Below are 14,474 nucleotides of genomic sequence, written 5' to 3'. Positions count from 1 at the left end.
CTTTGCACATCTAGAGACTGAAATCCTTGCCCATTCTTCTTTGCAAAACAGCTCCAGCTCAGTCAGATTAGATGGACAGCGTTTGTGAACAGCAGTTTTCAGATCTTGCCACAGATTCTCGATTGGATTTAGATCTGGACTTTGACTGGGCCATTCTAACACATGGATATGTTTTGTTTTAAACCATTCCATTGTTGCCCTGGCTTTATGTTTAGGGTCGTTGTCCTGCTGGAAGGTGAACCTCCGCCCCAGTCTCAAGTCTTTTGCAGACTCCAAGAGGTTTTCTTCCAAGATTGCCCTGTATTTGGCTCCATCCATCTTCCCATCAACTCTGACCAGCTTCCCTGTCCCTACTGAAGAGAAGCACCCCCAGAGCATGATGCTGCCACCACCATATGTGACAGTGGGGATGGTGTGTTCAGAGTGATGTGCAGTGTTAGTTTTCCGCCACACATAGCGTTTTGCATTTTGGCCAAAAAGTTCCATTTTGGTCTCATCTGACCAGAGCACCTTCTTCCACATGTTTGCTGTGTCCCCCACATGGCTTGTGGCAAACTGTAAACGGGACTTCTTATGGTTTTCTGTTAACAATGGCTTTCTTCTTGCCACTCTTCCATGAAGGCCAACTTTGTGCAGTGCACGACTAATAGTTGTCCTATGGACAGATTCCCCCACCTGAGCTGTAGATCTCTGCAGCTCGACCAGAGTCACCATGGGCCTCTTGGCTGCATTTCTAATCAGCACTCTCCTTGTTCGGCCTGTGAGTTTAGGTGGACGGCCTTGTCTTGGTAGGTTTACAGTTGTGCCATACTCCTTCCATTTCTGAATGATCGCTTGAACAGTGCTCCGTGGGATGTTCAAGGCTTTGGAAATCTTTTTGTAGCCTAAGCCTGCTTTACATTTCTCAATAACTTTATCCCTGACCTGTCTGGTGTGTTCTTTGGACTTCATGGTGTTGTTGCTCCCAATATTCTCTTAGACAACCTCTGAGGCCGTCACAGAGCAGCTGTATTTGTACTGACATTAGATTACACACAGGTGCACTCTATTTAGTCATTAGCACTCCTCAGGCAATGTCTATGGGCAACTGACTGCACTTAGACCAAAGGGGGCTGAATAATTACGCACACCCCACTTTGTAAAAAATTTGTAAAAAATGTTTGGAATCATGTATGATTTTCGTTCCACTTCTCACGTGTACACCACTTTGTATTGGTCTTTCACATGGAATTCCAATAAAATTGATTCATGTCTGTGGCTGTAATGTGACAAAATGTGGAAAAGTTCAAGGGGGCCGAATACTTTTGCAAGCCACTGTATGTGCTATTCCAGTTTACTCATATATTATATAAGTACAGGTACCGGTAACTATGAGGTGCAGGAAACACACAGGAAAAATATAATAAACAGAAGAGATAAAACAGCTAGCCAGCAATATTCTATGACTCGGCCCACATACAGGTAAAGTCGACCATTAGAACAAATATTCACTGTACAAACTTTAATTATCACTGCTACATATTGTGCGCTTAAAACATTAAAATGGACAGATTGCAGTCCCACTTGATACCCTCTTACCTCTGGAGGGTGGCTGGACATGATACGTGCTGTTGTTAATTACGAGTTTAAAGTCATTCATTAGCAAAACATCCATTAATGTGGAGTTAGAAAACTTGGTATCATCTGTAGGAGAGAACAAATATTAGTGAACAAACACAAATCCAAATTAACATGAAGTACTAGCCAAAGCTTGGGGCTGGGGTCTGAAAAGTGCAAGTAATATAAATTCATGGGAGAATTGTGCCAAAAGGATGGTGGTTCCCTGAGGTAATCGTCAGGCAACTGAAACAAATTGTGCATCTTCATACCTGTGGATGTGGCAGCAATCACATCAATGCCTCTGTCTTCCTTTTTAATGTCTGTCAAGAATGTCCCCAATGTGGTTGTTAGGGGTTTGATAGTGAACTGGCAGCGTTCATTTCGAGAGGGGAGTGTAAGGGTTATCACAGGGAGGCCATGGCTATACTGAACAGTTACATCTATGGTCATACAAAGAAGTGTTAGTATCACTTATACAACATGTGTGGGTCATATGAATAGAAACATTTTAACAGAGTGTATTTTAATATTAATTTCATGTTATTTAACTTGGTTAAAAAAAACAAATTATTTGATTATTTTACTGGTAAATGCAGCAAGAGAACAACCGGGTCTTTTTAGAAATAGGGGTTAAGAAGGGCACACTATCAGGAGGAATAAATATTTGGAAAATTTGTTAAAGGCCATATAAAGTCTATTTCACTGGGGGGTGCCAAAATGTTAGGCCCCAGTGGAATAGATCGCTACATTTTTTCCCCAGGAAAACCACACCAGCCCATGGAAAAAAACGAGCGCTGCGCTGGCATCTCCTTACCTTACTTTCTTATTGCTTGTCACTTAGCGTTATACGCATGCGCAGTAGAGTAAATATTGATGGGTACACTCTAATGCACATGCGCAGACAAGTATTCACGTAGGAGATGCCTAGGACGCCAGTAAAATGGCGCAGCGGAGCTCAGACAGTTTTTTTCCCACAGCCTTTGCCCCCAATATAGGTTTGTAAAATCTCTTGTTTTTTTTAAACTGCATGTTTACAGTACTTACATTTTGCTAGGAGGGTTTGCGTCCCCTTTAAGTGAAGTTTTTAAATAGTGGGTTCAAATTAAGACAGAAAACATTTATGACAGAATGTGCTTCTATAAAATAAGCAGAATCTAAGCTATAAAGTAGGAGCTATGGTCAAATTAATTCTGGGAAACCCATTGCCCTATTCAAGCACAGAAATAACTAACTAATTAACTAACTTTTTCAAAATGTAAGATTATCACATTTCTTTCGTATATCGGTATTGAGACATTTATTATCTTGTTTTCTTCTGATGACCAAGACTTTCCAGTGCTTTTATATTAAGCTCTGTGTGGCAAAGTCCAAGCAGGCATCTAATCACAGTATTAGGATTTTTATATTTAAACTCACCACTAGAGGGAAACTGTGTGCTGTAAAAGACTGCAGAGCTTAGGCGAAGATTTCCAGTTAGACATTTGATCTGGAATGAAAAATACAATAAAACTGGAGCCATAGCTTTATATGATCTAATTTGTTGCCGCAGTTCAAATCTTTTATAAAACCACAGGCTTAAAGAAAAAAATATTTTCAGAATCTGTGATATTTTATTGGCTTCTGAGCTTGTGCTTCTCAAGTTTGTTAAAGAACAGAAAATATTTGTTAAACAGCAACTGGACTTGTTTGGTTCATTGAAGACGTTTCACTACTCATCCGAGCAGCTTCTTCAGTTCAACTGACTGGTATGGGAAGTCCTCAGCATATATACTCTTCCACTAATCCAATCACAATGGCACATTGTAACTCTTCAGAAAGGTGACATCTGAAACTCACAGAGGTGTGAATGCTGTGGAGTTACTTTGAAAGGATTACCAAAGTATCATGCAACTCTTTAAACAGGTGTTACTTGTTAGAGTTGCATGAATGGATGTGTGAAGAGTTCTGAAACTGCCAGGGTACAGATGTTAGAACAGCATTGTATGTAGCAGACAGATGGTGTCGAAGTCCCCCGCCTCTGTTTAGGGATGGTTTCTCCACTTTGACTTGAATGGCCTCTTTTACACCTCTTTTAAACCAGCGGTCTTCTTTGTCCAAAATTTGGACATTACTATTTTCAAAGGAGTGTCCCTTGTCTTGAGACAAAAACTTGTACACCCAAAGGATCCAACACCAACAGCAATGTTGTATACGCAGTCCAGTGTAGCGAGGAGTGCACAGACCTTTACATTGGGGAGGCAAAGCAACTGCTCTCCAAGCGAATGGCTCAGCATAGGAGGGCGAACACTACAGGCCAGGACTCTGCTGTATTTCTACACCTAAAAGACAAGGGACACTCCTTTGAAAATAGTAACGTCCAAATTTTGGACAAAGAAGACCGCTGGTTTGAAAGAGGTGTAAAAGAGGCCATTCAAGTCAAAGTGGAGAAACCATCCCTAAACAGAGACGGGGGACTTCGACACCATCTGTCTGCTACATACAATGCTGTTCTAACATCTGTACCCCGGCAGTTTCAGAACTCTTCACACATCCATTCATGCAACTCTAACAAGTAACACCTGCTTTGAAGAGTTGCATGATACTTTGGTAATCCTTTCAAAGTAACTCCACAGCATTCACACCTCTGTGAGTTTCAGATGTCACCTTTCTGAAGAGTTACAAAGTGCCATTGTGATTGGATTAGTGGAAGAGTATATATGCTGAGGACTTCCCATACCAGTCAGTTGAACTGAAGAAGCTGCTCGGATGAGTAGTGAAACATCTTCAATGATTACCAAACAAGTCCAGTTGCTTTAAATTTATTTATACTAGATATACCATGACCTGGATGAATGAAAATCTTCATAGACATTTGTTAAACAATTATCTTCTGTCTTTTAACAAACTTGAGAAACCGAAGCTTATAAGCCGGGGTTTGGAAGGTTTTCAGATTTTATTACTGTTACAGTTATAAAATACTAGGCACCTGTAAATGGAATTAATACATACTGTACATGAGGTCCATTATTTTGTGCGTGTTACTGACACTTTAAAACGGAGAGTGACTTTATTACTCAAAAGACCTTTTCTGTCCTTTACTGATGAGCTGCATAAGAAAGAGTACCTTTCAGCCGGCTTCAACTTGCGGAATGGAAAAATAACTGGCCATCACTAAACCACATATGCCCAGAGTATAAGCCCTAGCTGATTAATAGACAAAGTGAGAAGCAGCCACACAGGCACAGAGGTGCTTAAGGAAATTCTGGCAGGCATTCTGGGATCAGGTTTTGAAAATAAGCAGCAACAAAAACATTCAACATTGGCTTTAATATACGTTCTAGTTAAAGAATCATAAGCAATAGTTATGTTAAGCTAGAGCTGTTGCTTAACTGGCCTAGCCAGTAAAATAAAAGCCAAGGCCAGGGCCGGTATTAACAATTTCCCGGCAATGTATTTGTACTGTATCAGTTCACTTTGACATCATCGTCTAGCCCCTTTTAATGGCTGTACATCATTACCTCACCATTTGCATCATAACTCCACCCATACCTGTCCAGCCCCGCCCCCATACCCTGGCTGGTATTATTCCTAGTGAAAGATGGCAAAGGTGAGCCTTCAGTAATAACTTGCTCTTTTTGATGAAAACTAGATAATATAACTGGGCAAGGAACAGGGGCTGAAGAGAGATAAGCAGACAGATGAGTCCTGAAGAAAATCCTATTAAACATGTGACACAACAGCCCCCTTATCACTCAATGCAAACAGAGCTGTCAACCCCAGACAGTTGATTCTTGGGGGACCCGCCAATTTTTTTTCATACTAACTGGAAGTTTGCTCTCACGTCCGGAAGTGAAGTCACGTGCAATTGACCCGCTTAAGTCAAAAGTGCTCAAGAGATGTCACTGAATGCTGACTGCGGACATGCACCCAGAATTTAATGGAGAGCTTTGGTAGATGGAGCAAAAATTGGGAAAATGCTATCAACTGACAGGAGACTTGGGGTGAGAAGCTAAAATCAGGAAACTCCAGAAAAAATAGGAGGGGTTAACAGCTCTGCACAAACCCTCCTGCCTATGTTTACTAACATTGAAAACTCTATTGAAAACTATACTCTAAATACTTATACAGATAAGATTGATGAGGTAGCTGAACAAGCAGCTCTTTCCCAATATGCCAACCTACTGTGAGAAAATCAAACATGCATGATTGGTGAGAAAGGCCTGTCAGAGGATTCACATGTGAATAAGCAGGCAAATTGGTCTGAAGAGCCTGAATAGACATCTTAAATCTGTCCATGTACGCGCAACTTAAGGAAGATTGCACACAGTAAGATATCTTGCCAGCAGTTAAATGTGCGCTACTGCATGCATTAAATCTACTGAAAATGACTTGCCATAGTATAACATTAACATTGCCAGAAGTAAAACCTAGAACTGAATCGTGGAATAAATTGTGGAATAAATCGTGGCTTCCTTGCGTGGTAGCACAGATTTAGCTGTGGAAGACAAATCTTACCTTGTGCCATCACCTATAGAGCCAAACTGCTCCCTAATCTCTGGCAATGACAAAATCTCACCTTCTCCACCAACAGATACCGCACTAGGTATTCATTTGGATCCACAAAAGACTACATCAGGTTCTTCTGGTTTCTAGTGATGACAAAATATCACTAGCAACAAAATAACTGGATAACATAACATAACAAAACAAAGCACTGACATTAGATTCTTTTGGAGGAAATACTACCTAGATCACTCCACACACAAAATCATGTGCACTTCAGCAAATGCTGTGCCAATGCACACATGGTTCTGTGAAAAAAACAATCAAGACTGGCAGTTTGTAAGCAGCAGGGGAACATGTACAGTACATCTGTCCCTGTCAGAAAACACTAGCATTCTCATTTGTACAGTGGGAGAATTCAAATGTGTCTTTTGTCCCTCTGACAGAATGTTCTGAAGACTCTCCTCAAATCTAGCTGTTGTGTACTGGGGAAGCAACAAGAACATGCTCTCTAGTTAGGGGTATAAACCAACAGAGGGTGAAGTGAGCTCAAATTTACTGAGAAGCAGGGGCGAGAAAGAGCAAGCAAAACCAAAGGCAAATATCTGCAGCAGGCTGTGGCAACAATACTGTAAGAGAGCATTTGCATCAAACAAGCTAGTTCTACATTTCCAACTAAATCACAATACAGTTATGGGACCTGTTATCCAGAATGCTCGGGACTTGGGGTTTTCCAGATATGGAGATCCAAATTATGTAAAGATCCCTTAACTTAAATCCACCAAAAAATAATATAAATATTTAATAAACCCAATAGGATTGTTTTGCCTCCAATAAGGATTAATTATATCTTTGTTATATCTTAGTTGAAATCAAGTACAAGTTTCTGTTTTATTATAATAGAAAAAAAGGAAATCATTTTTAAAAATTAGAATTATTTGCTTATAATGGAGTCTATGGGAGACGGCTTTTCCATAATTTGGAATTTTCTGGATAATGGGTTTCCAGATAAGGAATCCTATACCGGTATATATCTATAGCAGGGGTCAAGAACCTTTTTGGCTGAGAGAGCCATAAACACCACATATTTTAAAATGTAATTCCGTGAGAGCCATACAATATGTATGGCCACGAATGCTGCGGGGCAAGGTAGGGTGGGTCCCAAGGATGCCGGATGCGATGCAGAGGCGTGGCCTGCATTTGGCGGATAGAAGACGTGTTCTAAGGCTTAGAACACGTCTTCTATTCGCCAAGCGCAGGCCCGTTTTTTTTTTTTAAATTTTGCAGCGAGCCAGATGCAGCCATCAAAAGAGCCACATCTGGCTCCCGAGCCATCACCAATAGAGCCCAACCTAGGCATACATGTAATGTCAGAGCCAGAGATTACACTGCACAGTTCAGATGAGTGTGGGAATCAGTACAACGTTCCTGAGCACTAAAGAAAACTAAAACCTGTTCTGGGACTTCCAGACTCCCCCTTAAAGGCAACAAAAAAAAGTGAGCAAGAACCTGTATTTCTTCAAAACATTAGGCAGTGCATTGTACCAGCAGATATGGGTAATAGGTGTGTGTCAGCGTAAATATGCGTTATCACATTTTCACCATCACGTTTTACTGCATGCCTTTATAGTCTCTCGCACTGGAGTTTATTTGACTAAAAGGATTTTGAAAAATAATTGAAGAAAGTTTCTTGTTTAAAACAAGATGTATTGGCTCACACACAGGCTAAAGACTTTGGGATTATCATTCCATAAGAGGGTGATGACTCCATAACTTTATGCATCCTCATAATACCCAAGCCAGATGTCTGCATTCTGCCCGACTTTCAGTTGTGTAAATGATCTAGTCACAAAGCCTTTTCCACCTAGAAACCAGTTAAAAATCCATACAGAGTAAAGCATTTTAGCAGCATTTGTTCCCAGAGCCTAAGCAGGTTATTATAAGGGCTAATGGGCCGTAACAATAGAAAGGACCTAACCAGCTACTGGGTTTTATGGCAAAGTAATCCGACATGCAATGTCTCCGGTTAATAAACTGCCTAGCAATAATGTGGATTGTATAAAACCATCATGTAGGATAATAATAGCAGGAGGATGGGTTGTTGGTCACTGCTGGTTCTTGAAATTCCACCTTTCTTCCTACAGAAAGTGCATGATTCTTTTCCTCTACCAATACAAAGGGTTAAATCCTTCTAATATATCTTTTCATTTGTAACTAATCTCAATGTTGATTCCAATAGCATCATTTTAACACCGTCTTTAACTTTAACATAGAGATCCTAGGGCCAGATGTGACAGCAATTGTTTAAAGTAGTAAGGCAGTGTGCAAAGTAATAGCAGACTGTGCCTATTTTTTGCACTTTGCACACTGTTTTCCTAGTTGTAAGTAAACTCTGATGTTTTGCAGACACTTCCACAAGCATAATATTCACTACAGCACAACTTTCCTTTGAAGTAACAAACTGTAGAAGCCCCGTGTGCTTGATTTTTGTTGAACTTTTCTTAAACACAGTGATACCACACAAGTGGTAAGGCTTTCCGCTAACATTTATGAATCCATTTTCACAAACAGTCCAGGGTTTCCTCTGTGGTTGAAGAAATACCAAACAACTTCTAGGAACTTCCTCACATATGTTTGTGCATGATACAAAATGGACCAATATGCATTTTAATTTCAGGTGCCCAGAATAAGAATGAAATATTTCAGGGCACATGTATTCTTAAAGTGAAAAGTCCCAAAGGCACATCATTTGTATCACAGAAGTCTCAATCAAGGCAATAATGGCAACTTTATAAAATCTTTGACCCTGAGGTTAATCAGTGCTGTGAGAGTCACATCCAAGAGATAAATATACTGGGTACTAGACTTCTGGTTATACATATAAGCCCAGCAGTAAAAAAAAAAAAAAAAAAAAAAAAAGGTAAAGATCAATTCCATGTCACCAACTAAGATTAGATTATAAAGCATACATGATAATTGAATGTTGTTTAAACCAATGCCCCACTGAGAGATTAGTCGCCCACGATAAATCTTTGCTACCACAAGAGACTAATCCCTTTCAACCAGCAACAAAGAGAATTACCGGTGGAAAGGCAACTGTGCTTGACTACAGAAAAACGAAGCTATGCGTAGGCCTTTCCAGCGACTATTCTGTTTGTTTGTCTCTTTCCACTGGTGATTATTTTGTCAGGGTTGCCATTCATGCCAGCGTTTGCAGGCTGGTGTAAAACTGGGGGCATTGGCATTTTCTCCCCCAGCAGAATAAAAACATGTATGACATTACAGATGAACATCCAGGCAGAATACACAATCAGATTTTTTATGAAACAAAGTGTTGGCCACCATATCTGCTTTCCAGGATCCTGCCTGCAAGAATAGAAGCTAATGGAGTGAACGAAGACTGGTGGTGCAGAGGTCTTTCACGGGCATTAAGGAGGGCGCATCTTGGTAAAAAGGGCCAAATAAACTAGCCTGGGGCCCAGTGGGATTTTTTCTGCTACCCCAGGTCCAGACCTGATAACAGCAGTGTGTATGGGAGTCACTACCTGAAGAAGGGGGGCCCAGCTGATATAAACATTTAAACTATATAAATCCATAAATATGTTGCACCTGGAACCTGTTAGTGCTGCTTTTAGAAAATATTATGATTTTCAGCAATAATTTACAGAATATTCATTTAGCAGGATAGATATCAGAGCACTGCTCTAATTCAATTATTCCTTGACAGAGACAAATTGCATGCTTACAAACCAGAAGCAGCACCAAAATGTTAAAGCACTGTAATTCTTGTGGGCATTCAGCTCATGTAGAAATCTGCTTGTGGGGTACAGTTACCTTCCGCTCCATTGCACTGCTGCCCCAGAAGTGGGCACACCCAGAGCCACAAGCAGATACAAACAGCTACAGAATTCTGTATCGGATGTAGGACACATGCCATAGGTGCATGTACAGGCTGCAAATGTTTTATTCTATCTATTTAAATTGTCTATATCAAAGCCCATGCAATAATCTGGTATCATCATCTAGATAAAAGTGAAACTATATTTCTGTTGCTCGGGTAATTGCTGAACTATATTAATCTCCCTGCTGAGCATCCAGACAAAAGCAGCGACATGACCAGGGGCACCCAGCCGCTCATTAAAAGGGCAGTTTATAAGGACAGGATTCCATTATATTCTCTGCCTACCTCCTATTGATTTTCTGTCCGGTTTACAGGATGGGTTAATAAACAATTGCAGTGGAGTCAGAGGAACAACATATGGGTTTGACTTGGGGAAAAGTTCAGTTCTGAGTGATTTACTGTTCTCAGGCAAAATCCACTAACTATGCTCAACCAGGCAGTGTTCTATTCATTATAGAGGTCTTGCCCTTCCATATAGTTTATTGCTGGTTGCCTGATAAATCACAGCTTCTTACAGATATAGGCTCTTTCCTTATTCATTCACCGAACACCTGCATTTTAATGCAAAATAGCTTGTACACTGCAGCAACAGGCTTGCACTGTGCCAACTCTGGGTCTGACTACTGAAACATTTCATTTCAAGCGCCAGGGGCAAAACTGTCAAAATTAGAACTTCCTACTGCAGAGCAATACTATTTATATCTTTATTAAGTCTCATTCTTGCTTGTCTTACTGACCTAAAATGCTTAGAGACTACAATTACAATTTTGCCTTTATATAGATATGTTGCTGACTTTGATCTTCAAAGAAAGCTCCTCAGCTAACAGCCTGTTGTTAGCAGTCTAAAACGGCCAATATCTCAGCAACCATTAAAAATAGAAAATGAATGTAAATTGCAAAAATGCTCAAGAACAATACTACATCTTTTTTTTGGGGGGGTGGGTTCAGTTCCCTTTAAAGTGTGGCTGCACTGCAGCAGGTATTACTGAGCAGCCTTCCTATTCACAAGTTTTGCTTCAATATGTCCAGAGTAGTGATGTGTGGAAGCCTGCGGGGCAATCCCAGGTGGGTTTGGGTTGAAATTTGGGTGACCATTGCAGGTTCGCACTTAGACTGGGGAAGTACACTCCTCTGCTCCCAAAGATTCCCTGTCTTGGAACCTAAGGGATGCACAGAAGTAGCAAGTGGAAAGAGGTGGGTACGGGTTGGGTGCTTATTTACTACGGAAACAATAATTTTGTAACTCCCTGTGGCTGCCACTTAACCAACAGGAAACAATAAGGGGCCGATTTGTTAACATTCAAATGCAAGTTTTTACTGCAATTAAAATTTTTGGAGCTAAACCATAGAAATTCAGAGTTTCCAAAACTTGAATGTTCAAGATGTAAAACATGTAAAAATTCTTTAAGTGAGTTTATGTAGAAGTCAATGGGAGCTTAGAGATTTTTTTTTAAGTTGGAAGACTCATTGAAGATAATGAGTACAAGGCGACTGTTCTGCTTTGAAGTTGTTTTCACGTTTTAAGTAAACAAGTTTTCAAGATTCAAGTTTTTTAATAAATAAATGCACAAGTTTGGTGAGTTTTCAAGGTTTTTCAATGAAAAATAAAAACTTGATGTTTTGCTAAATATGCCTCTAAATCAGGGATCCCCAACCTTTCTTAATTGTGAGCCACATTCGAATGTAAAAAGACTTGGAGAGCAACACAAGCATCATAAAAGTTCATGGAGGAGCCAAATAAGGGCTGTGATTGGCTATTAGGGGCCTCTATGCACACTATCAGCTTACAGGAGGCTTTATTTGGTAGTAAATCTTGTTTTTATTCAACCAAAACTTGCAAGTCAGGAATTCAAAAATAACTCCCTGGTTTGGGGGCACTGAGAGCAACATCCAAGGGGATGGGGAGCAACATGTTGCTCACGAGCCACTGGTTGGGGATCACTGCTCTAAATGTAGCCCTAATGTAAGAAAGTAAACTGTTAAAAGCAGAAATGGAAGGAAGTGCAAGCCCAAGTTACCCAATGCTCTCATACTGTAGTCACAAAGAACAAGTGAGAACTTGCCTGTGGGTGCCTATCACCTGTTTTATAGACCAAACTTGCATTTTAGTTTCACAGTAGTAGACTAAAAGTAGTATTCACATTAATAAATTATATTGTTGGGTGGAACAAGTAACAATCATTGAGGTCAACATCCATAAACTGCTGTGATTCATAGTATTCATAAAATAGCAGATAAGCAACATGGCGCCATGTTATGTGTGTGTTCCCTGAATTATCCATACAGCTAAATGACTGCTTGCCATACACCTGCTTGAATGATGTTGATGAGAAGTACAGGTATGGGATCTGTTATCCAGAATGCTTGGGACCTGGGGTTTTCTGGATAAGGGGTCTTTCTGTAATTTGGATCTCAGTACCTTAACTCAAAGGAAAAATAAACATAAACAAACTCAAAATGTTTTGCCTCCAATAAGGATTAATTATATCTTAGTTGGGATCAAGTCCAAGGTACTGTTTTATTAGTACAGATAAAAAGGAAATCATTTTTTAAAAATTTAGGTATTTGATAAAATTGAGTTTATAGGAGATAGCCTTCCCGTAATTCAGAGCTTTCTGGATAACAGGTTTCTGGATAACGCATCCCATACCTGTACTCTGGGGTGCTGCTGCCATGAGGTGAGTTGAGAAACTTGCCACAGGCGGCATCACCTCCAATGTTACCAGGGGTGGCAAAAAGCGAGATAGGCAAAGCAGGATGCAGAGTGCAAAATAGGTGCAAGCTGCCATATTTTTCGCAGTTCGTGCCCCACTTTTAGCACCTCTGCCTACAGGTCTTTGTACTCCAGAAGCGTGCACCAACGCTGTAGAGTAGTTATGAGTTATGGGCAGTAGGAGACACGTAGGCATCCCCCTTCCCACGAGGCACAATAACAGCAACAGTAAATTTAAGGAGAGCCATTAACATGCCATCTCAATTACATTGGGCTATAAACATTTTAAGTTTATTCATAACTAAAAGAATAAAAAATAATTAAAGATGCACTAACATGAAACATGTTTAAAATTTTATGTAGTATAGGTGAATGCTTACACTATAAATAAGTTTATGTCTCTATGGGTTACAAACAAAGTATTGGGAAGTTTGCCATGGTCATGTGACAAAAGCAATACTGGAATGAGTAAACTAAAAGCTCTGCAGCCTTTCATGCAACTTTTTCAGGTATGATTGTGAGCAGAGCACCCCCACTCTGAAGTAGGGATGCATCAAAACCAGGATTAAGTTCGGTTTTCAGATTTGGCCGAATCTATGCTCCTGGCCGAACTGAATCTGAATCCTAAAAATTGTCTTTTTCTGTTTTTTGGAAGTTAAACAATTTTTGCCGCACATTTAACCCTTATGTATGATTCGGATTTGGTTCGGTATTCGGCCAAATCTTTTGCATAAGATTCTGGGTTCCTCCTAATCCGAAAAAGGTGGATTCGGTGCATCCCTATGGATGGAATGTATCCAGATAGAAAGCATTGTGCGAGGTCTGTTTTTGCAATTGCCCAGTATTGGTAAAATTAGATATAAATCTGATCTAACCAAGTTAAATGAAAACCTATAATGTGAATGTGTCCTTAGACTGAGAGAAGGGCTTTGAAAAGCAATAAGGAGGATTATGGAACCCAGGAGGCACCAACCCTATACCTTTCTATAAACAAAGGATTTCCCTGATACAATATCACACTGCATATCATTCCTAGTTGGAAAAGAGGAATGTTTGGGGAATGTCGATGATACCTTTAACTTAGGTATTAGGTTAAATGCTACAGAACGAACTACTTAGAAACTTGCATTTTGCAATGTATAATGTTCCCTGCATACTTTATTGCATTGCAAACATTACTTGAGCATTTTGCATTTTAAAACCTGCTTCATAGTGGTGTGATTTGCCAAAATACCTGCATTTCAATAAGACCTTTTATTCCATTCGTTGCACACTAGTGTAAATGCCAAAACATGCATTTTTTTTTCTGTTGGCATTTTCTTTTGCTGTTCACACAGCATTTTCCACAGAGGAGAAATGCTTGTCTTGCATTATTTTTTTTCGCTAACATGGTTTACTACATCAGGCTAACTATGCAGAACCCTCAATCACTGTGATTAAACTGCACTGTATCAAAGGATGAAACCCATTTGTATCGCACATAGCAGCATCCCACAGTGTTCACCAATTGCTCATGCACCCCCATAACCGTATGTTTCCCTTTAACAATTGCCAAAATAAAAACCATATATTGCCCTAGTGGGTGTATCACAGAATAAGGGCTAGAATATGGTGATATCGATAGGTTTTATAGTTGCAGTTAGGAAGGTAGAAAGGTCAATAGTGTTGTAAGTAAAGAAAATTGATTGTAAGAAGCAGATGTTTCAGCAAAGTTTAATTAAATTCTAATGAACAACATAATCTATGACTTAACATACCACCCTGCATTCTGCACTTCTG

General features: G+C 39.9%; 1 protein-coding gene across 1 annotated transcript in view; it reads right to left on the bottom strand.

Annotated features, from left to right (window-relative positions):
- mcub (mitochondrial calcium uniporter dominant negative beta subunit) overlaps positions 1–14,474 on the bottom strand; it is a 51,182-nt gene that overhangs the window by 8,503 nt on the left and 28,205 nt on the right. Inside the window, 3 exon segments of the mRNA NM_001126576.1 lie at positions 1,579–1,683; positions 1,869–2,039; positions 3,016–3,085. Coding sequence (NP_001120048.1) covers positions 1,579–1,683; positions 1,869–2,039; positions 3,016–3,085 — 346 coding nt within the window.

This window comes from Xenopus tropicalis, chromosome 1, assembly GCF_000004195.4.
Source record: "Xenopus tropicalis strain Nigerian chromosome 1, UCB_Xtro_10.0, whole genome shotgun sequence".
Taxonomy (NCBI): domain Eukaryota; kingdom Metazoa; phylum Chordata; class Amphibia; order Anura; family Pipidae; genus Xenopus; species Xenopus tropicalis.
This window is presented reverse-complemented; position numbering and strand designations above follow the sequence as displayed.